This window comes from Silene latifolia, chromosome 10 (assembly GCF_048544455.1).
Source record: "Silene latifolia isolate original U9 population chromosome 10, ASM4854445v1, whole genome shotgun sequence".
NCBI classification, from domain to species: domain Eukaryota; kingdom Viridiplantae; phylum Streptophyta; class Magnoliopsida; order Caryophyllales; family Caryophyllaceae; genus Silene; species Silene latifolia.
Genome location: NC_133535.1, coordinates 155,653,413 through 155,677,767, shown reverse-complemented (window position 1 = coordinate 155,677,767; position 24,355 = coordinate 155,653,413). Strand labels below are relative to the sequence as shown.

Sequence of the window (24,355 nt, the reverse complement as noted above, 5' to 3'; positions counted from 1 at the left end):
ATAAATATTCCTATTACGCTCCCTCACTCAAATGCCCGTTGGGCTTGAAGAGTGGTTAGTTGTGCACCGGCTCCCCCGTACCGTGTGCTGGGTTTCCACTTCGAGAGTTTTTAAGGTTGACAGGATTCGAAACCGTGACCCTCGGTCACACTGGCTCTGATACCATGATAGATGAACCAACTCAACCAAAACCTTAAGGTGATGGTTGAGGCCCAACTATTATAAATATTCCTATTATCCATAACTTATTACTTATTCACATGATCCTGTCTTTGATGTTGTCTATGAGCCGGAAATACGCATGCCTCCAGGATGTTTTGATAATTAAAGTGCCACAAACTCCCCAAAATCCGACGATAAACCCAAGGACCACACTTATGTACAATCCGAGGAAAAAAACAAAGTCGTCATCCTTGTTTTGAACACTAGTATTGTATCCGCTTGGTACATTGGCGAGCACTCGATCTTTTGAACAAATTGGGAATGGCGCACCACAAAGTCTCGGGTTTCCCGCGTATGATGGAGCATCAAAGCTCTGCAACTGAGTGCTAACTAGAATTTCCCCTGATAAATTATTGTTCGACACATTGACAATTCCCAGAGTAGTCACGTTGGCAAGGCTTGCAGGTATTTCTCCAGTAAGATGGTTATTTGATAGATCAAGAAGCTCTAAAGCAGTAAGGTTTCCAATTTCAAATGAAATGTTACCACTCAATTTGTTTTTGACAAGTCGAGTGCTTCTAATCCATTCAGAATTGATATTCCTTTTGGGATTTCCCCCCTGAACTCGTTACCTGAAAGATCAATATATTTAACCAACCTAATCGATTTTTTTGAATGCTTGCTCCTCCTTTTTCCATGAAATAGTCACTATTTCACCTCCACTTCCAAAATAGAGATCATTATAGAGAGATATTGCGCCAGGTCTGAAATCTAGGGCTAGATTATTTTTTATCCCCTCCATTGCCGTAAAATTACCAAAGCAATTGGAAATTACACCTGAGAGGTGATTAATTGCAAGGTCTAATATTTGGAGCTTGTTGAGTTTGCAGATACTTTCAGGTATCTCTCTAGTAAAATGGTTTTTCCGGAGGATAAGAACACGTATATCTTGAAAAGCATTACCAATCAGTGGGGTTATGTTCCCACTAAATAAATTGTATCCCAGATTTAGGATCACCAAGGATGTACAACTCATAAATGCAGTTGGTAATGGTCCTGAAAAGCTATTGTAATGCAGGTCAAGGTACTGAAGATTGAGCAAGGTACCAATGGAATTCGGAATACGTCCTGAAAATTCATTATTTTCTAAGTTTAGGCTTGAAAGATAACTAAAATGCATCCAACAATCTGGAAGCTCCCCAGATAGTAAGTTATTTGACAAGGCAAGCTTTCCTAAAGAATTTTTAATTTTTTGACATAAGAAAAAAGAGCAGTTAGAAAACCTATTATCATTAAGGAATAAATTGCCTGGGTTTGCAACACCTGATGGTACAACACCTTCAAACAGATTTGAACTCAAGTCTATTTCAAATATGGATATATTTAGCCAATTAGGGAGAACTCCGTAAATCTTATTATAAGACATATTCAAGGTTTCAAGTTTGGGTGACAATGATTTTTAGAAGGAAACAGGAATGCTGTAAGAAATGCTTGTATTTGAAATATCAAACTCTAATAAATTTGTTTGCAACTGAAGCCACTTTGGAAATCGTGGGCCTAACTTGTAGGGGTTTGATTGTTTCAATCACTAAGCATTTGTAATCGTTTACAGCATTTGACTGAGCCTAAGAGATTTCTTGTCATAAATACATATTGATCATTCTTGAACCATCTTTGGAAATTCATTGAGTGCTTCAAATGCTAAACATTATAACTAAGAAGTAAACAATTAAATAACAATGAAACTTGCATCATCAACCAAATGTCTTCTAACAGTGGGACTATTCTCAATTGCAACCATCCCACCGTCACATTCGTCTCCACCAGGGTGAGTAAAGTAAGAGAGGCATCTCTTCCATCTATACTGCCACAATAAAGCGGTGAGGCGGGAAAACAGTCCCGGCTTGCTTAGCTTAAGTTTGCGACCGTCGACTTCCAAAATAGAAGCACCAGTTGTGTCAAGTAATCCTGTGAAAGCACAATTGGTTTGTTCCCACTCTTTTAATTTTCTTTTGGATTCTTTCTTTCTCATTTCCCTGTATGATTCTATCTTTGCCTCTTGCTTCGATCGATACTCTAAACTATTTGATAGAACTCACATAAGAAACATCGTCTAGTATGAATTGATCGTCATGTCTTCTTAATTTCAGCTACACAAGTAAGCAATCAATGTTTGGATTAAAATCTTAAATAAATGTAACATCTATACATAAGTGTTGCATTTATGACTATAAAATGCAACACTTCTATTAAAATGATGTATTATACTCCCTTTGTCTCGGTTATTTGTTGTCTTTTTATTTTGGCGCAAAGGCCAATAAAACTACTAAAAATACTAATTTACCCTTTCACTCGTGCGTCATTATCAGCTTTGCTAAAAAAAGCGGGGCCCAGATTTAAAAAGAGGGAACCAACTTTCATTTTGGAATCAATAATGAGGATTAACGAAATATTCAACTCCCTCCAAAGTATTGACAAGGGGTAATATAGACATTAAATCTTTTAAAAGCATCTTAAAATAAATAGGATAACAAATGATTGAGACACCAAAAAAGAAAAAGAGCAACAAATGATTGGGACGGAGGGAGTATTAGCTTTTGCAACATTTTGCCACTAAATGTTGCATACTTGTTTAACTCTTTTTTTTTTTGAGGCGAAAACCTGAAGGTTTACTGAATTATCGATAAATCAAAACGTACAGCATTGTTCACAGATGGAGGTAACTCCTCCGATCCAACAAAACTACTAGCTACTCTAGGAACAGGATGAGCTAATTCATGAGCCACACAATTGTTTGCTCGACTAACAAAAGACCAACTAATAGAATTAAACGAAGTGCAAAGAGCTAAAATATCATCTATAACAAGCGAGAAAATACTCCTTCCAACGGCCTTCCTCTTCAGCGCATCGATGACAGTTAGGCAGCCGCTTTCCAAAATAACCTTCTTATGGCCAAAACGTATCGCTTCCTTAATCCCTTCAAGAACTGCAGCCGCCTCAGCAACCTGTGGATCCCAACTTTGTCCCTGCACAACCGAGGAACCCCACAAAACACGCCCCATTTCGTCCCGACAAACCAGTCCCATTCCCACACCCTCCCCTTCTTTCACCCCGGCATCCACATTCACCCTCACAAACTCCCTAGGCGGCGGTGTCCACCCCTTGTCCCCTGCCCTCTTCAACCGTCCACCATTACCCCCATTTTTCGGTTTCAACCCCTCCCTTCAATCTCATCAATAACGTCACAAGCCCGCCGAAGAACACTCTCAGGGTTAACGCAATTATCGCCAAAAATGACCTTGTTTCGATGTTCCCATAAAGCCCATCATCCAACCATGAAGAAACCATGTTCACGTACCCCGAGCTCCCTCCAACTCGCATCAATACAGTCCCTCACTCCTCCTCCACCCGCGGCAGCAACAACATCCAGGCCTAATCCCTCCCATACTCGTTGTGCAACTTTACAATCCCTGAAAAGGTGAAGACTTGATTCGAAAAAAGAATTACATAAAGAGCAAAAAGAATTCTCACCTCATACTCGAGCTGCTATGTTCGCCCTCGTTGCCAATGCTTCACTGCACAGCTGCCAAAAGAAGAGCTTCATGCGAGGTCACACCGGAACGTTCCAAATCCTAGTCCAAAGCCATCTCTCCCTTCCCCAGTCGGACGCACCCCCCAACTCCTACGCATCTCCATTCGCAGCTAAGAAACGATAGGCCGACTTGACAGTAAACACCCCATCCTTCTCACCACACCAAGCCCATGTATCCGGAGGTCTATTAGAGCTAACCCGGATATTACTAATTCGTTCCCGCTCGAAAGGTAAGAACAAAGAGGTTATCAGCTCCTCATTCCAACTCCCGTTCCCACCCACCAACAAATCCGCCACCCTAAGGTCTTCATACCCCGCGACCAAAGGAGAAATCACCCGCCCCGTCTGCGTAACTGGAAGCCAAGCATCATGCCAAACTCGAGTTGTCAGGCCGTCCCCAATCCTTCTTCTTAAGCCCCCTTGTATCGCCTTCCTAGCTTCAACAATTCCCCGCCAAATATAACTCGGGTTATGCCCCAACGGAGCATCCATGAAGCCGCCACTCGAGCCCAGAGGCTCTCCGGTTCCGTTAAGAGTCTCCAAACTTGCTTGCCTAGCAGAGCCATATTAAATAAGTGAAAGTCTCGAAAACCCATGCCTCCCATCCCCTTTGGTTGACACAGTTCCCGCCAAGCAACCCAGTGTATGCCATGTTTGCCTTCCTCATGACCCCACCAAAAGCGCGAGATAAGGGAGTGAATTGGCTACCGCCTTTAAAAGAACCTCCTTACCAGCCCTAGACAAGATTTTCCCGCGCCATCCTTCGAGTCTTTTACTTAGCTTATCGCGAATGATATCCGTCAACACCTTTTTCGACCGGCCTATCACAGTGGGTAGCCCCAAATATCAAGACTGTTCATCAACCACAACAAAACCCAACCGCCTCGCCAAATTGTCTCTACACTCCAAAGGAATCCCTTTGCTGAAGGACATGGTAGTCTTATCGATATTAACCAACTGACCCGACGCTTTCTCATAGCGATTTAAAATATAGCGAATAACATCAGCTTCCTCCAGTCTCGCCTTAGTAAATAAAATACTGTCGTCGGCGAAGAGCAAGTGTGATATAGCGGGAGCACCAGCAGCAACAGGGATGCCGTGTAGGGAGTTAATTTCAGCAGCCCTTCGCATCATATTAGATAAGACTTCGGTGCAAAGTATAAAGAGATACGGGGATAGTGGGTCACCTTATCGTATGCCCCTGGTAGGTCGAAACTCTTGCGACGGAATGCCATTGATGAGAACAGAGAAGGAGACAGTCGAAACGCAAGCCATTACTCGAGTAATCCATCTTCTATCAAAGCCCATCGTGGTAAGAACTCTCTCCAAAAAGACCCACTCCACCCTGTCATAAGCTTTAGCCATATCGAATTTTATAGCCATGAAACCGTCTGCGGATCTTGACTGCTTCATTAAGTGGAAAATTTCGAAGGCCCTCATCACATTATCAGAAATTGCTCTTCCCGGAGTGAATGCACCTTGGTTCTCCGACACTATATCACTGAGGAATTGCTTCAACCTATTGGCTAAAACTTTCCAAACCAGCTTATACACGACATTGCAGAGGCTAATGGGTCGAAAATCACGAATTTTGTCCGGAGCTTTCTTCTTTGGTATCAAAACAATATGGGTCTTATTGAAAGCTCTTGGAGATTGCTCTCCACGTAAAATTTCGAGCACTGTCCGAATAACCTCCGGGCCCACCGTACCCCAATAGGTCTGATAAAACAGACCATTCATCCCGTCCGGTCCCGGTGCTTTGAGTGGGTGCATTTGATTTAAGGCGTCTACAATTTCATCTTTGGAATACTCTTGACTTAGGATCTCATTCATGGGTTCGGTAACTGATATACGATTAATTTGCGCCGAATTTCCCTCTTTATTTTACGCATTCCGACTCATATCGAGTCGGTTTTGTGTGCCTTTCCTTGCTTTTTGTGCCCAATCCCCGTACTTGTGATTTTGTGTATCCTTTTGCAGGAACCGATCCGAGTATAGAGGAATTGGGGCAAGAAAGGCATCCCATTGCCTTTACATGAAGAAGAGGTGAAGAAATGCTGAATGTAGTGTTCTGCCGGCAGGCTGGCAGCCGGTCCACCGGCAGAACACATCCCCAGCTTTGCCAAAGAAGTCGAAATCACCTGAAGACAGTGTTCTGCCGGCAGGCCGGCAGCCGGCCCACCGGTAGAACACAGCAACAGAATTAAATTGAATTAGAAGAGAAAAAAGAAGCTTGACCTCGCTACCGGTAGGAGCACCGGTAGCCGGTCCACCGGCAGGACGCAACTCATCAAGGATTTGGAGATACTGAAGGTAGTGTTCTGCCGGCAGGCCGGCAGCCGGTCCACCGGCAGAACACACTTGCCAGCTAAAATATCAAGATTGAAGGAAATTTGACCGTCCTGCCGGTAGGCGTGCCGACAGCCGGTCCACTGGCTGGACGCAGCGGCTGACGAAATTGGGCTTTTCTCCTCTTTTCCTCTTAATTTTATGCAAGCCTATAAATACCCCTCCCCTAAACCTCTTGTACACACAACCCTAGATCTCAGAATATTTCCCTTTCCAAGTTCAAAACTTTGTTAATCATTTTGTTAATCATTTCCTAATTAGACAAGTTCTTCAATTAAGCTAGCAATAGAAATTTGGGTTGTAAGAAGATTGAAGGTTTCTCCTTCTTTATTATTCTATCCTAATTCCTCTTTTGCTATTGAGTTGGTATTGCTTCTTTCCCTATTTTCATAAGTTTACATTTGCTTCTCCTTTAAGTTTGTTTAATTGTTTTTGTTAAATTTGCATCCTTGTTGTTTGATTGTTGTTGTTTTCACTATTGTTCATCTTTTCATTGTTCATCCTTGTTGTTTACACTCAAAGATTCAATCTTTGAGTGGATTGTGTTAAAGATTGTGTCTTTTGGTTTACTCATCCTTGTTATTAGATTAATTTATCTTTCTTCATAATTATTGGTGGATTGTTGCATGTGTAGAAGTAAAATTTACCTTCCCACCATGTTTATGCTTAAAGACTCCATCTTTGTTGCTTATCTTGCCTTTAGAAACATGATTAGTGAGTAGTCTTCTTCTAGGACTCGGTTTGACCCGGTATGGGTAATTTCACTAATTGATTGTCATTGAGGCTAATTTGTTGGGGGAAATTGGTGAGGGTAGTTTAGAGGAATTTGCATGTTTAAGGTTTGGTATTTTGGGTAGTGTCGACTTTTGACCCTTGTCCACCAACGAGAGTTGGTTTGGTTGCGAGTTGGATATTTGGAAACCGACCCTTGTCACCGACTAAGGTTGAGACCGAAAGGGAGAACCGAGGGAGGGTGCCTCTAGACTAGTGTTTGAAATCGACCCTCGAGAGAGGGAGTGGGATGACCCGGAATGCGATGAGGGCTTAATGACTTTGACCAATTTCTTGACCTCCTTGGGAAAGTGCACATTTTCGGGGTTGTTGGGTTTTGAGTTAGGGATACCGACTTTCGAACCCGAGAGGGGGGTTAGTTGGGATAACTAGTGTTCTTTTGCGAACCCGAGAGGGAGGTTCTAGGCAAATTAGAGCCATCTCCCCCTTACCTACCTACCCCTTTTGATTAGCCGAGACAATTAGTATGTGGAATTACGTGTACTCGTGGGAGAACCGAGTTCTAGTCCTTCCCATTATTTGTTCTATTCTTAATCATTTAGCTTGTTCTTATCTTGTCTAGTTCATAGTCTTTAAATTTGTTAGTTTAGTGCTAGTTCGTTACCACCCTCTTTATTGCCTATCGACTTAGCTAAGCTCGTGAATTAGAACGATTAGTACTCCACCTACTCCTTATGGGATCGACCCTCTAAAGTGTACAACGATAAAATCGTGCACTTGCGAGGTATTACTTGATACCATCAAGTTTTTGGCGCCGTTGCCGGGGAGTACGCCGATAAGAGAGACTATGGCTCCTAAGCACATAGTCAATCCAAGCATCCAAAGGCCTAGAATTCAAGCTAATAACTTTGAGATTAAAAATGCCTTGCTCAACCTTGTTCAAGACAACCAATTTGGAGGAGGTCTCTTGGAGAACCCAAATGATCATCTAAATGACTTCCTTGAAAATTGTGATATGTACAAGTCAAATGGGGTCTCCGATGACGCGGTACACCTTAGGTTGTTCCCCCGTTCAGTTAGGGGTTCGGCCAAGGATTGGTTGAAGAATTGTGACCCGGATTCCTTCAAGACATGGGATGAGTTGGCTTTGGCATTTTTGAACAAATATTTCCCACCCTCAAGAACGGCCAAAGTCAAGAGTGAACTACAAAGCTTTACTCAAGAAGAGGATGAGACCTTATATGAGTAATGGGAACGGTATAAGAAGCTCCAACGATTATGCCCTCACCATGGCATCTCCGAGGCCGAGCTAGTGAACAATTTTTACAAAGGATTGACTCAAGACCTTCGGCTTTCATTAGATGCGGGGTCGGGAAAAGGTGCCTTAGACATTTTGGGGCATAAAGCGGCAAAGGAGCTAATTGAGGAGATGACCTCACGAACTATGGAATGGGGAAGTGATAGACAATTGAGAAAAGGCAAGAGCAAAGATTCTAATACTGTTTTGAATGTGGAGGTTAAGGGGATCCTTGATGAACTCACCCAACAAGTCGCTTTGCTAAATTCAAACCCTTCAAGCTCCGACGTGAGGCAAGTCTTGTCTTGTGAGTTGTGTGGGGAACAAGGGCACACTCCCATTGGGTGTCCCTTGATTGTACCCCTCCAAGAGGAATGCTATGAGCAAGCAAATGGAGTTTGGGAATCCACAAGTGCAAGATAAGGGTTCAATAATAACAACAACCAATTTGGCAATGGAAAGAGAACTGGCCCTTTCTTGTCTTATGCTTCACAAAACATTCAAAATCCAACCACTTCCCAACCTCAACAACAAAGGTTCAATCAAAATTCTTAATTCCAAAGACAAATTCCACCCGGTTTCCAAGGGAAACAATTTGTCACCCAAAACCAACAACCATTTGGGGGTTTCAAGGGACAAAATTTTCAATCAACAACAAAACCAAAATTTCCAACCACAAAACCAAAACTTCCAAACCCCTCAAAAACCATCTTGGGAATAAGCCTTTGAACAATTGGTTATTGCAAATCAAAAATCCGACTCAAAGCTTGATAACCACATTGCCTCACAAAACCGGGTTAATGATGAAATACGAGCATCCCAAAAGGCTACGGAAACTCATGTGGCCCAAATTTCTTAACAATTGGGGCAATTGGCTCAAAATTCGGGGAAGTTTCCGGGTAATACGGTTAACCCAAGGGAGATTAATGCGGTATTTTTGAGGAGTGGAAAGCAATTGGAGGAGGTTGAGAGATCTCCTAAGTGGAAGAGGAAGAGGGTGACTAGTGAAGTAGTGAAAGAGCACCCGGTTGAAGTTGTGGAGGAAGATGAGATTAGGGTGGAGAAGTCTAAGGAGGTGGAGATGGTTGATCCTCCAAAGCAAGATGAACCTATTGCAACTAAGGCCAAAGAATGTACTCCACCACCAAGGGAGTGTGTAGCACCGGTACCCTTTCCACAAAGGCTTGCAAAGCCTAGGCTTGAAAAGAAATATGAGAAGTTTGTTGAGATATTGAAGGGGATGAATGTCACGATTCCTTTCCTTGATATGATTACCGAAATTCCATCTTATGGTAAGTTTCTTAAGGAACTTGTCACTTTGAAAAAGAAGAACGGAGAGGTGCAAACCATCAACCTCTCCAAAGAATGTAGTGCTATCCTTACTCACACCAACAAGCTTCCAAACAAATTATTAGAAGATCCGGGTAGCTTCTCAATTCCTTGTTCTATCCAAGGGGTGGCTATTAAAAGAGCATTGTGTGATTTAGGGGCTAGTGTGAGCCTCATGCCACTTTCAATTCAAGAGGCTTGATTTGGGAGATTTGAAACCAACTAGAGTTTCACTTCAACTAGCCGATCGGTCGGTTAAATTTCCCATAGGTGTGATTGAAGATGTACCCTTGGTTGTTGGGAAGCTTGTCATACCATGTGATTTCTTTGTTATGGATATGCCCGAGGATTACAATGTGCCTGTTATTTTGGGGCGACCTTGCCTTGCCACCGGTGGAGTTATTGTAACACCCCGTATTTTATTAAGTTGGATAAAATTCTGTTAATTGCTATTTTGAATTTAATTACAGAAATGTTTGTGAATGGTTTAGAAAAGTTTTAAAAATGACAGGTTTTAATTAGTTGAACCAATTACAAACATATCCTGTCAGTTTTTCTGTAGAATTACGTGTTTACTTTTCCGCAATAAATGAGGGTGTCACAGTTGGTATCAGAGCATATTTGCTCCCGACGCACGTTTGTGCACCCCACTATAAATAACTTGACCTTAAAATAAATAAACTCGAACTAATTTCAATAAACTCGAACTAACTTTAAATAAACTTATTAATGATTATTAAAATTAACGTATCGAATTATGATGAAATTAATTAATTAGCTAAGCATATATATATAAATTGTTAAATGATGTAATTAAATTCAAAATAGCAATTAACAGAATTTTATCCAACTTAATAAAATACGGGGTGTTACAGTTATGATCGATGTAAAGAGTGGCAAGTTATCTTTGCAAGTGGGTGAAGATAGAGTGGAATTTGAACTCCACAAGTCCATGGAAGCTCCATCTCTAGGCGACACTTGTTGCATTGTAGACATTCTTGAGAATCCCATGGAGGAGCATGACCCAAAAGCTTCCTCTATGGATCCTTTGGAGACTTGTCTTGTTAGTGGGTATGAGGTCGATGACAAAGATGTTGAGAATCTTTCATATGTATGGATGTTGGATTCCGCTCCTATTCATGAACAAGCTCCCAAGTTTGAAGTGTTGGAAGTCGGTAAGAAGGAGGAGAGTTCCACGCCTCCTCCTACGGTTGAACTTCTCTTCCCTCTTCTTTGAAATATGAATTTCTAAGTGACAATTCTACTTTTCCCGTCATCATCAATAGTGAACTTGATGACACCCAAACCTCAAAACTAATTTCTTTGCTCAAAAGGTTCAAGGGTGTCCTTGGGTACACGATTGGTGACCTCAAAGGTATTAGTCCCTTTTTGTGCACTCATAAAATATTGCTTGAAAATGAGGATGCATCCTCCATTGAGGCACAAAGAAGGCTTAATCCCATAATAAAAGAGGTTGTAAGGAAAGAAGTCCTCAAGCTACTTGACGCCGGCATTATCTATCCTATTTCGGATAGTAGGTGGGTGAGCCCGGTTCATGTAGTTCCCAAAAAAGGAGGAATGACGGTAGTGCGAAATGACAAGAATGAATTGATTCCTACAAGGACGGTAACCGGGTGGAGAATGTGCGTGGACTATAGGAAGTTGAACAAATCCACCCGGAAGGATCACTTTCTCTTACCGTTCATGGATCAAATGCTAGAAAGATTAGCTCAACACAACTATTTTTGCTTCTTGGATGGCTATTCGGGATTTTTCCAAATCCCTATCCACCCAAGTGACCAAGAAAATACCACCTTTACTTGTCCATTTGGCACCTATGCATATAGGAGGATGCCATTTGGGCTATGTAATGTCAGTTTTCTCCGATTTTGTTGAACAAGAAATGGAAGTTTTCATGGATGATTTTTCGGTTGTTGGGAAAAGTTTTGAAAGTTGTTTGACAAACTTGGAGAAAGTTTTGAGCAAGTATCAAGAGTCACACCTTGTGCTTAATTGGGAGAAGTGCCATTTTATGGTACAAGAAGGTGTTGTGTTGGGACACATAGTGTCCAATCGTGGAATAGAAGTTGATAAAGCTAAGGTTGAGGTCATTGCTAGTCTCCCACCTCCCACCAATGTCAAGGGGGTGAGAAGTTTCCTTGGACATGCGGGCTTTTATCGCCGCTTCATCAAGGACTTCTCCAAGATTGCGAGACCTTTGACCGAGTTCTTAGCCAAAGATACTCCTTTTGTGTTCTCTAACCGATGCCTTGATGCTTTTAATAGGTTGAAGGAAGCTTTGACAAGTGCTCCAATCATACAACCTCCGGATTGGAGCTTGCCGTTTGAGTTAATGTGTGATGCTAGCGATCAAGCCTTGGGCGCGGTTTTAGGCCAAAGGAAGGATAGAAAGGTGCATGCAATTCATTATGCAAGCAAAACTCTTGATGAAGCTCAAATAAATTACTCAACAACAGAAAAAGAGCTCTTGGCCTTGGTATTTGCTATGGAGAAGTTCCGGACCTACTTGGTGGGAGCTAAGGTAATAGTGTTCACCGATCATGTTGCTTTGAGACACTTGCTCATCAAAAAGGAGTCCAAACCTCGGTTGATTAGGTGGATATTACTTCTCAAAGAATTTTACATGGAGATTAGGGATAAGAAAGGAGTTGAAAATGTGGTGGCCGACCATTTATCCCGGCTAATCAACCTCAATGTTGACAATGGGCTCCCTATCAATGATTATTTTCCCGATGACCACTTGTTGTCCCTAAGCTTGGGTGAAGCACCGTGGTATGCGGATATTGTCTATTATTTGGTCTCCGGGATAATCCCATATGATTATGACTCGCATAAGAGGAAGAAATTATTTCATGATCTAAGGCAATATTTTTGGGATGAGCCTTGCTTATACAAATCTTGTGCGGATGAGATAATTCGAAGGTGCATTCCAAGTGAAGAGGTGAAGCCGATAATTTCACATTGCCATGATATGCCAAGTGGAGGGCATGGTAGTTCAAGAAAGACCGCCGCAAGGGTGCTCCAATGCGGTTTCTTTTGGCCTTCCCTATTTCATGATGTGGCAACCTACGTCAAGGGGTGCGATAAGTGCCAACGAAGCGGCAATATTTCAAGGAGGCATGAGATGCCAATGAACTACATCCTAGAGGTAGAGTTGTTTGATGTATGGGGAATTGACTATCAAGGTCCTTTTCCATCATCCAATGGATATGAGTACATCCTTGTTGCGGTGGATTATGTGAGAAAATGGGTTGAAGCTCTCCCAACAAAAACTTGTGATGCAAAGTCGGTAACAAAACTCATGGAAACAATCATATTTCCAAGGTTTGGGGTTCCAAGAATTGTGATTAGTGATCGTGGGACTCATTTTCGGGAAAGGACTCTTGATGCTCTTCTAAAGAAACATGGGGTGCAACATAGGCGTAGTCTTGCCTACCACCCACAAGCTAACGGCCAAGCCGAAATCTCAAACCGTGAGATTAAGATGATTCTTGAGAAGACCGTGAGCCGGTCAAGGAAGGATTGGACAACCAAGCTCAACGATGCATTATGGGCTTACCGGACCGCTTTCAAAACACCGATAGGAACTTTACCGTTCCGGTTGGTGTACGGAAAGTCTTGTCACTTACCGGTAGAGTTGGAGCACAAGGCACATTGGGCAATCCGACTTCTCAACTTTGATTTGAAGAGTGCCGGAGAAAAGAGACTTCTTGACATCAATGAGTTAGAAGAGTTTAGGCTAGAGGCTTATGAGAGCTCAAGGATTTACAAGGAGAAGACTAAGAAGTTTCATGACAAGAAAATTTTGAGGAGAGAATTCGAGGTGGGAGAGTTGGTCCTCCTCTTTAACTCAAGGTTCAAGTTATTTTCGGGGAAGCTTAAGTCGAAGTGGTCGGGACCTTTCACCGTGGTCCGAGTTTTTCCCCATGGGGCAATTGAAATATCCGATGGAGATCAAGCTTTCAAAGTAAACGGGCAAAGGCTCAAGCATTACATTGTCGGAACCCCTATCATGAAGAATGTAAGCTCCATCAATACATATCTTCCCCATAATTGATTGTGATTCATGACTCCGTCGAGCCTACGACATAAAATAAGGGCGCTACATGGGAGGCAACCCATGCATCTTTGTATATAACATACATTTTAGATTAATAGTGAGAGATTTGGAACCATACTTTGTCAACTTTGGATTGGTGACGGAGGTCACATTTGAAGAAAACAAGCATTATTTTCGTTGACCCGAAATCCCGACATGATGCGTCGGCGTAATTGTGGAAAACACGAAACCCGAGGTCAACGAAAAAGCTCGAATTCCGAGTTAAAGAAAATTGAACAAATTGGAAGAAAGCAAGTGAAAAAGAGCTGAATGTAGTGCTCTGCCGGTAGGCCGGCAGCCGGTGCCCTTACCGGCACCGAGGGCAAATTGATTTGTTGAAAAATTGAAGAATTGTTGTGTTCTGCCGGTAGGCCGGCAGCCGGCTCACCGGCAGGACACACATGAGTAAGCTGAAAGCACGAAGAATTGCTGTTAAGAGTGTGTTATGCCGGTAGGCCGGCAGCCGGCCCACCGGCTGGACACACGTGAAGACTTGAAGAATAATTGAAAAATGGTGAAGATGAGTGTTCTGCCGGTAGGCCGGCAGCCGGCTCACCGGCAGAGCACTCATGCCTAAGGAGATGAGAAGTTGATTTTATGAGTGGAGTAGTGTTCTGCCGGTAGGCCGGCAGCCGGCTCACCGGCAGAACACACCTGGTATGGAAATTTGAGTCGAAGAGGAGTGTTCTACCGGTGGACCGGCAGCCGGTTGGTCCACCGGTAGCGAGGTCAAATTTGTTTGAGGAAAATTCGAAAAAATTAAAAAAGAGGGGTTGTGTCCAGCCGGCAGACCGGCTGCCGGTTCGCACACCGGCACAATGCAACACACAGACCAAATTAAAACACGACAAACCCCTTCTTCCTCATTTATTTCGCACAATCCTTTACATTTCCTCCATCTCATTTTTCCCCCTTTCTAACCCTAACTCCCTCAAATCTCCACCAAAATTCAATCAACCTTCACCAATCACCTCTAATCTTCACCATGGCCGAAAGAAGGACAAGAGCGGATGTCGCAAGGGATCAAGCGGAGTTGATTGCTCGAGCCGCCAACGATACTAATCCCGACCCGGATTTTCCTTCGGTTGAGTTTTCCACCCAAACTCAAAAGGGTAAGTTTATTCTATTCAAAAATCGTCCCCTCACCCCAACTAAGTTTTTACATCATCCGTCTTTGTCGGCCCTTGGGTTAGCTAGGGAGACGGAAGCTCTCTTTACGGGGTGTGGCATGAGGGGAATATTTACAATGCATGAATACACTTACCCCCGAATCACTTGGGAATTTTTGAGTAGCCTACGGATTACAAAGCACCGACAAACAAATTTGATGGCTACTCTTAGTTTCCGTCTCATGGACCGGGAGCACAACATTACTTTGAGTCGTTTGGCTAGCATGTTTGGGTTGGATAATGCCCCATCACATAACCCACCGGCTGATTTTCATTATTCCCGAGTGTGGAAGGCAATTTCCGGCCTAGAGGATAAGGTTGGAGTGAAAAGGGCTGTGATTAGTTGCCACAACCCCGTCATTCGGGTGTGGCATAGATGTATGGGATGCACCATTCTTGCGGTGGATGAGCCGTGGATTTTCCGGACCAATGAACTTGAAATATTGGGGTCCTACTTGTTTACAAAACCCACTGCTTTCAAAATTAATGTGGCTCACCACCTTGCCATTCATTTATCAAAGATTGCTAGTTCTCCGGGGCAAAAAGTCCCAATTCATGTGGTTGGCATCATCACCCGAATTGCCCGGAATTTGGACCGTCCGGTAGACCTTTCTACAATGAAATGGATATCCGGGGACACTTACTTAACCAAGAATTACTTGGCCACCAAGCTTGAGTGGCTCAAAGTGAACCCCCTTGACGGCCATGAATATTGGCAAATAAGTTACAAGAATTCCATCCGGCTTCCTAATGTCACCGCCGTTAAAATTGAGCAAGATAAGGAAGACTACCTCCTCCCGATTGAAGCGGAGGTATCCACCGACCAACCTCCTCCTAATATTCCACGTGTATATACAAGAGATCGTAGAGTGGACACTACTTCCACCCTCCAATACCAAATGCCACAAACCCACCAACCCTCACCTTGGCAATTCCAATAAGGAGAGGCGTCCTCCTTGAACCCTCCTTCATATCCTCCCTTGCCACCTTCCCTCACCGAGTGGATGGAGAGGATGGATATTGCCACGGCCAAGGCCGCTAGTGAGAGGGATATTTTGGGACGGAAATTGGACCGTATTTACTATGATCAAGCCACCGGTACGTACCCGATCTACGATGACTTTTGTAGACGGGATTACGTGCCCCTTGATGCCCCTCACCCTTCCTACTTTGCATGGCCCGATGGGAACTACCCGAGAGCGGATGGGTCGATGGTCCACGGAGGTCTTAACCTTCAACCGGACTACTTTTTCGCCCCTATCTTTCCACCGGAGGGGCATAACGCCCATTGGGTAGGGGGCATTCGGCCCTACTTTGCTAGTGATGCGGGTGCTTCGGGGTCCGGTGGGGGATTTATGGGAGGTGTTTCTACGGGAGGTGTGTGATGAACATGAGTGGAGACTTCACGGGAGGTCTCATGGGCGGAGGTAGTGGAGGTGATTTCACCTTCAACCCCGATGACTTGATTCAAGGCTCCGAGTTTACTACCGGAGAAAATGATGATGATGATGAGATGGACTCCTAGTCCCGAGAGGCCGAGTTGATGGCCTAATTTCCTCCCTTTTCAATCCAAAATGACAAGTATCTTCTCTCCCTTTTATCCAAATTCTCCCATTCATGTTTCATTTTTCGCATGCATTTAGTTAGTAGGCATCTAGTTGCATTCATCTATATTGCATTAGATTTCAATTTTGTAAAATATTGTCACATTTAGTTATTGCATCCATATAATATAGCTTGCATCGTATTTCAATATTGCATATAGATTAAATCATTCATTGCATGTTTATTTGAAAACCACTAAAAATTTGAAAAATCAAAAATCACCAAAAACATGTATTTCCATTAAAAATAAATAAATATCCACCAATTTAAAAAATGCAAAAACATGTTATTTCTTTTCAAATATTTCAAAAATCCAACAAAAACAAGTACTTTTAATTCTACACCTTGCCCTCCCATGTAAATGAATAAGTGTGGGGAGGGCCTAAAAAAAACAACAAAAATATGCATTTTCTTTTTTTATTTCCTCCACACATTTATTTCCATTTGGAAGTAATGTAAATAAATAAGTGTGGAGAGGAAATTCATATATTCAAAAAGCCAAAAACAAGTCCTTTACTTTTTCAAAAATTCAAAACAACAAAAATATGTTCTTACTTTTTCACATATTAAAAATACCAAAAATATGTTTTTCTTTTTCAAAAATAGAAAATCCAAAAATATGTTGTCTATTTTTCCTATTCTCTCCCTATACTTTGTTCCATTGAGGACAATGTAAATCTCAAGTGTGGGGAGGGAAATATCCACTTTGTGAATATTGTCTATAATTGTTCATATCATTATATACTTGTAAATTTAAGAAAAAGCAAGAAAATGCCTAAAAATCGAAAAATTTCAAAAATTACAAAAACATTGCATTGTATATATATGTTGTTTGTTGGCTAACCTTTGGCATAGGCACCAACCATTTGGGGCAAAAAGGAAATTGGAAGACCGCTTGGTATACACGTTCCTATCTCTTTCTCCTTTTTCCATTCTCTCTCTTTTATATTGTTGTATGGAGGAGGACGGGTTTTTGTGCCATGGATGTTCCTTTGGGGAACTATTGGATTGTTGGTGATTGATGTGCTGATAAGGTTTAGTTGACTTGTTGCATGTTTCCTTGTTATGTTCAAATCTCGCATGCATATGTTCTTGTATATACTTGTTTTTCAATTTGAATTCTTGCATCCGTTTGTAAATAAATGTTTTGCATGAACACGGTCTAGGAAGGGAACCAAGTACCCCCATGATGAGTTTATGTGCCCAATTGTGCCTTTCCCCTCCCCGTGACTCGCACCCGTGACCTCTTAGTTAGCCGAGGGAAGCAGGCTTGACCAATGAGTTTAGACCGATCTTGTGAGACCTAGGACCGTAGACTAGACCTAAGGCTAGACTTAGCTACTCAAAGGTAAAGATAGAGCCTCCTAGGGTGGGTACATTCATACCCCACCCTCATCTAGGTTTAAGAGTAGGCCTCCTCGCGAGGCGTGTCACATCTAGACGCATAAGTGTGTCATTGCGTCCTTAGACCATGAAATTGCATTACATTTTTGTGCACATGATATGAAGCAAAAATCAGTTTGTATGAACCTCACATAGCCAAATAGCCTTGTTTTCTCCCCTACATCGTGTCCCTTTTTGATTCACCCCCTTGAGCTTTGGCCTTTTCATTTGGCAAACCCACAAAAATTGCTACATCCCATAACCACCCTTCCTTAATCAAGAATTGGTCGGTTTTGTAGTTGTGTTGTAGGAGGTGATTTGGGTCGTGATGGTGGATGGCATACACGTCCACTTGGGTCGGAATTTGATGTGAACTTGGTATTGTATATAAATAAGAGGTTTTGAAAAAGAAATGAAAAACAAAATAGAAAAGTAAAAATGTCATGAAAAATCAAAAATGAGTTATGTTGTATATATGTTGAGAAGGAAAGAAAAAGGCAAGCAACACCCCTCCTCATCATTAAACGGGGTAGAAAAAAAGCCGTTGCTAAATAAAGGGGCAATTTGATGTTTTTCCAAAATGAGTCGGGTTTACACAATTTTTGCATGACTTGGGAAACCGAGTTTTTGTTAGGGTGTAGACGTTACCATTTGTTGAAATAAATGGAGTACTTTCAAGTTTTTCTAATTTGAGTTGGGTTTATGCAATTTTTGCATGGATTTGATAAACAATCCTATGTTCGGGCATAGACGTGTCTCATGTATTGCAATAAGAAACGGGATGTGACGTGTCGATAATTCTTGATTTGAACTCCACATATCCAAACGGTGCTTGCATCAATCCCGTTTCGACCTACTCCCTAGCCCCATTACAACCCCTTGCTTCATATTGTTTGCATTTTGCCATTGTTTGCATTTCATTGGACATAGGACGGTCTTACACATTAGATTGCGGGCACGTTTTCGCTAGTCGAGTTAAGAGACTGATTTTGGTTACTTTTTGTCACAAATATCGTCTTGTTCTTCAATGAGTGACGAGTGAAAACCGTGAGGATGTCGTTGCCTAGGTCCTCTTAGTCATGGGTCTTTGGGTTGAATCTCGTGTCGGTTTAGTAATTCTTGGCGGACTTGCCTTCTTCCCCTTACCCCGCTCTTGAATTTGTTTCTTGGGCATTGGTCACACAAGGGTTGGTCGGGCCATGCTTAGGGGGTTGGCACCTCAATTGGCACTTCTGAGACGGTACTCCCGACCAAGACCGTGTTTTGTTGTTTGAAAAATCCGGCCACTTAGATGAGGAAAGTGGACCATTTTTGTTAGATGCATTCTATTGCTTGGTTACGTGCTTTCATGATGGTTGCATCGCATTTTTGTAGCAAGACCCAACTTGCCTTGCAATAGGGCACTCTCCCCTCATGAGTGTCAAATTGCGAGTTGAAGGGGCGTTGAGTGCGCTAATACTCGATCGGCTTAGGTAGTAGTTTAGTTGAGTGGTTCTTATATTGTGCACCCACTCTTCATCGGTTTTGGGACTTACTCGGGGACGAGTAAGGATTAAGTGTGGGGAGGTTTGATATACGATTAATTTGCGCCGAATTTCCCTCTTTCTTTTACGCATTCCGACTCATATCGAGTCGGTTTTGTGTGCCTTTCCTTGCTTTTTGTGCCCAATCCCCGTAATTGTGATTTTGTGTATCCTTTTGCAGGAACCGATCCGAGTATAGAGGAATTGGGGCAAGAAAAGCATCCCATTGCCTTTACATGAAGAAGAGGTGAAGAAATGCTAAATGTAGTGTTCTGCCGACAGCCGGTCCTCCGGCAGAACACATCCCCAGCTTTGCCAAAGAAGTCGAAATCACCTCAAGACAATGTTCTGCCGGCAGGCCGGCCCACCGGTAGAACACAGCAGCGGAATTAAATTGAATTGGAAGAGAAAAAAGAAGCTTGACCTCGCTACCGGTAGGAGCACCGGTAGCCGGTCCACCGGCAGGACGCAACTCATCAAGGATTTGGAGATACTGAAGGTAGTGTTCTGCCGGCAGGCCGGCAGCCGGTCCACCGGCAGAACACACTTGCCAGCTAAAATATCAAGATTGAAGGAAATTTGACCGTCCTGCCGGTAGGCGTGCCGGCAGCCGGTCCACCGGCTGGACGCAGCGGCTGACGAAATTGGGCTTTTCTCCTCTTTTCCTCTTAATTTTATGCAAGCCTATAAATACCCCTCCCCTAAACCTCTTGTACACACAACCCTAGATCTCAGAATATTTCCTTTTCCAAGTTCAAAACTTTGTTAATCATTTTGTTAATCATTCCCTAATTAGACAAGTTCTTCAATTAAGCTAGCAATAGAAATTTGGGTTGTAAGAAGATTGAAGGTTTCTCCTTCTTTATTATTCTATCCTAATTCCTCTTTTGCTATTGAGTTGGTATTGCTTCTTTCCCTATTTTCATTAGTTTACATTTGCTTCTTCTTTAAGTTTTTTTAATTGTTTTTGTTAAATTTGCATCCTTGTTGTTTGATTGTTGTTGTTTTCACTATTGTTCATCTTTTCATTGTTCATCCTTGTTGTTTACACTCAAAGATTCAATCTTTGAGTGGATTGTGTTAAAGATTGTGTCTTTTGGTTTACTCATCCTTGTTATTAGATTAATTTATCTTTCTTCATAATTATTGGTGGATTGTTGCATGTTTAGAAGTAAAATTTACCTTCCCATCATGTTTATGCTTAAAGACTCCATCTTTGTTGTTTATCTTGCTTTTAGAAACATGATTAGTGAGTAGTCTTCTTCTAGGACTCGGTTTGACCCGGTATGGGTAATTTCACTAATTGATTGTCATTGAGGCTAATTTGTTGGGGGAAATTGGTGAGGGTAGTTTAGAGGAGTTTGCATGTTTAAGGTTTGGTATTTTGGGTAGTGTCGACTTTTGACCCTTGTCCACCAACGAGAGTTGGTTTGGTTGCGAGTTGGATATTTGGAAACCGACCCTTGTCACCGACTAAGGTTGAGACCGAAAGGGAGAACCGAGGGAGGATGCCTCTAGACTAGCGTTTGAAATCGACCCTCGAGAGAGGGAGTGGGATGACCTGGAATGTGATGAGGGCTTAATGACTTTGACCAATTTCTTGACCTCCTTGGGAAAGTGCACATTTTTGGGGTTGTTGGGTTTTGAGTTAGGGATACAGACTTTTGAACCCGAGAGGGGGGTTAGTTGGGATAACTAGTGTCCTTTTGCGAACCCGAGAGGGAGGTTCTAGGCGAATTAGAGCCATCTCCCCCTTACCTACCTACCCCTTTTGATTAGCCGAGACAATTAGTATGTGGAATTACGTGTACTCGTGGGAGAACCGAGTTCTAGTCCTTCCCATTATTTGATCTAGTCTTAATCATTTAGCTTGTTCTTATCTTGTCTAGTTCATAGTCTTTAAATTTGTTAGTTTAGTTCTAGTTCGTTACCACCCTCTTTATTGCCTATCGTCTTAGCTAAGCTCGTGAATTAGAACGATTAGTACTCCACCTACTCCTTGTGGGATCAACCCTCTAAAGTGTACAACGATAAAATCGTGCACTTGCGAGGTATTACTTGATACCATCAGTAACCCGCCTCCCAAGCCCCTGCATAACGTCATCATCAACCGTCGGGTTCGAGGTAGCAAATAGCTGCTGGAAATAATCATTCGCCACCTTAGACACGACATCATCCCCTTCCCGATTAATCCCCTCATCATCCACTAGCTTAGCAATATGATTTTTCTGCCTTCTTTCTCCAGCTCGAGTATGAAAGAACTTAGTGTTGCGATCGCCATCCTTCAACCATAGAGCTCTCGACCTTTGCCTCCAATACTGCTCTTCTTGTCTTGTCAGGTCTGCAATTTCAGCCACAAGTTTTCGACGCTTACTAATATTGTTTCGGACCGGTCTCCTTCGTTTAATTTAGCTAGCTGGTTGCGCTTTCGTTCCATAGCTCGAGTAATATTATTAATGCTAGTTTTCTTCCACGATCGTAGCTCTCGGGAGCACTCCTCCAATGTCGTGGCCAGATTTCCCCTCCCCCGTGCCATCCCATGCTCCACCGCTTCTTCACACTCCTCATCTCCAACCCAAATCTGTTCAAAGCGAAATTGACGCCGCTTAGGGCTCCCCTCCTCTCTAGCATTTAGAACAAGTTTAATCGGCGCGTGGTCCGACCATTCTCGCTCCAGATAGTAATGCCTAGCATACGGAAAAAGTTCCCGCCATGGAGCCGTACATAAGGCTCGATCAATCATGCTCTGTCTATTCGAATCCCCGGCTTGCCCATTATCATAAGAAAAATTATATCCCTCCCATGGTACGTCCCGAAGCTCACAATCATCCACAGCTGCTCTGAAATTATTCATTTTCCACTGCGGTCTGCTCCCCCCTTTCATTTTAGTCGAGAAAAGAACTTCGTTAAAGTCACCCATGCAAACCCACGGCACCGCGGACTGTCTACTAAGAATACGAAGCAGCTCCCAGGATAAATGACGATCTGTCACCGCCGGCCAGCCATAGAAACCAGTAACCCTCCACTCTCCTCGTTCACTCGGTATAAGAAAGTCCATATGATGTACCGAAGCTGACAAAAAAGTACAGTCAACCCCCTTTCGCCACAGAAAAGCTAAACCACCCGATCTACCTACACTATCAACCTCCATACCATAAAAACCCTCTAACTTCTCTTTCACCCTCCTCATTTCACGACCATTTAATTTAGTTTCACATAAAAACAAAATGGTCGGGGCTTCCCTCCGTACCAAAGCACGAAGTGCAGTAACCGTGTCGGGGTTGCCCAAGCCCCGACAGTTGATGCTTAAGAGATTCATTGCGCCCAGCGGGGCTGTTCCACGACAGCCTCCGCTTCAGGTATTAAGACGCCCCCGTCTGTTTTCGACTTCTTATACGCTCCTACATCCATCTCATCCTCCCTACTCCTCTTCCCTGACTGATCTCCGCCACCCCGCTCTCCCAACCCCGTCGAACTCTTCAAGACCGTAACAGCACGTCTTCCAATTCTCGTCCACGTCCCTCCCACACTCCTCCCTTGACCCATCCTCATCCCCAACTGCTCGCCCTCACTAGGAATAGCAGCCCCGGCCTCTTGCCCCACCATCATAGTATTTACCTCCTGAACTCCCTCTTCCTGTCCTCGCTCATTTTCATTTCTACTTCCCCCCCCCCCCCTCCTCTGTCCCTCCTCCTGCCATGTCAGACCCCTACACCCTGCTAATTCCTCCCTCTTTGCAGCCCTCATTCACCTCGCCATCCCTACCTCCTTGACCCCTCAAAGACACTGCCCCCTTCTTCTTCGAACGAAAATCAATGGCTATCGATTGTAGCTTCGTTATCATATTCGAGATAACATCCTCAGGATCATCAATAGGAGCTGCATCGAAGCTATCTTTCAAATTCCTAGCCACCTTTCCCGAATTCGCCTTGTCTGTCTTGACAACCTTCCATGGTGAAGCTCTTAGCCAATCCCCAAATTTCAGATCATCCTCCTCGTACGGCCCCTCGTCGCAATCTTTTTCCCCATGCCCTATCATCCCACACCCGTAACAATAAGTAGGGAGCCTCTCATACTTAACATAGAAATTAATGGTACGACCTCTCATTCGAACTGGGACAGAGGACTTCAAAGGTTTCGTGACATCATAAAGTATGCACAGTCGTATTGCTCTATCCATTTTCGTGTTAGGACCAAACTCAGCATCACTGAACGTACCCAAACAGTCCCCCATCCTCTTTGCATTCGTCAAATTTGTGCGACCCACGATAGGGAGATCATAGACACGAGCCCAAATAGGAAAAAAAGAAAGTGGTACATCAGAGATCTTACCCGACTCATTCGGTTCATTGAAACACCAAAGAAACTTGTCAAAATGCCATGGTTGTCCTTCCAAAACCCTAGCTTTATCCTTTTCCGTACCAAATCGAAATATAAAATTCTTTTCCTTTGCATCGACTACATTTCCCATCATCGGCATCGTAGGGTTCCATAAATTAGTCATCGTCTCCATAGCAGCCTTGACATTGATAGCCCTTGATGCCCACAATTTCCCAACCAGCATGAGGCTGTTCTTATCTCTGCCTTCATCCAAACCCTCATCCCATTCTATCGATTCATCATCCTCCTCAAAAGGATCTTTTCCGTTCCGACGTGGCCCCGAAGATCCACTCGCCATTGGCACCTGCACAAAGAAAACAAAGAAAACAACGAAAGAAAACGAAAACAGAAAACTAATCTCACGAGTAAGACGTGAGAGAAGCCTCGAGTAAAAGGAGAGAAAGGCAAAGAATTTTTGACGGAGCCCTAGAAAACCCTAGACTCAAGTTTAATTTTAATTTTTGTTTAACTCTTTCTTGGATTGCAACAAAATATCAAAATATTGTACACAAAATGTTGCAATAAGTCAACTTTGTAGTAGTGTTTTTCTTGTAAAGCGGCCTTTATTCTGATGTAACGGCCTTTCAGTCAAAATTTTAGAAAAAATAATTATAAAGTTGGTGTTTTGAAAAACATTTATAATAAAGGTCGACTCTCAAAATTTAAAATTACGTATCTTTATATAATTTCCCACGAAACAATCGCGTCTATCTA

At 42.9% G+C, this 24,355-nt stretch overlaps 3 protein-coding genes and 1 non-coding gene across 4 annotated transcripts; all 4 read right to left on the bottom strand.

The window, feature by feature from the left end:
• Positions 1-256: 256 nt before the first annotated feature.
• Positions 257-1,588, bottom strand: LOC141608696 (receptor-like protein EIX2). Its single transcript, XM_074428040.1, has 2 exons — positions 872-1,588; positions 257-781 (listed from the first exon to the last, which is right to left on the bottom strand). The coding sequence occupies exons 1-2, from the start codon at positions 1,586-1,588 to the stop codon at positions 257-259; spliced, it is 1,242 nt and encodes a 413-aa protein (XP_074284141.1).
• Positions 1,589-2,831: 1,243 nt separating this feature from the next.
• On the bottom strand, positions 2,832-4,888 carry LOC141608695 (uncharacterized). Its single transcript, XM_074428039.1, has 3 exons — positions 4,608-4,888; positions 3,849-4,307; positions 2,832-3,384 (listed from the first exon to the last, which is right to left on the bottom strand). Exons 1-3 carry the CDS (start codon positions 4,886-4,888, stop codon positions 2,832-2,834), a joined length of 1,293 nt encoding a protein of 430 aa, XP_074284140.1.
• Positions 4,889-8,024: 3,136 nt separating this feature from the next.
• LOC141609614 (small nucleolar RNA R71) lies at positions 8,025-8,131 on the bottom strand. The gene has a single exon (XR_012527539.1). It is a non-coding gene; the product is annotated as a small nucleolar RNA R71 (small nucleolar RNA).
• Positions 8,132-21,315: 13,184 nt separating this feature from the next.
• On the bottom strand, positions 21,316-22,451 carry LOC141608694 (uncharacterized). The gene is made up of 2 exons (XM_074428037.1): positions 21,821-22,451; positions 21,316-21,602 (listed from the first exon to the last, which is right to left on the bottom strand). Exons 1-2 carry the CDS (start codon positions 22,449-22,451, stop codon positions 21,316-21,318), a joined length of 918 nt encoding a protein of 305 aa, XP_074284138.1.
• Positions 22,452-24,355: the final 1,904 nt, after the last annotated feature.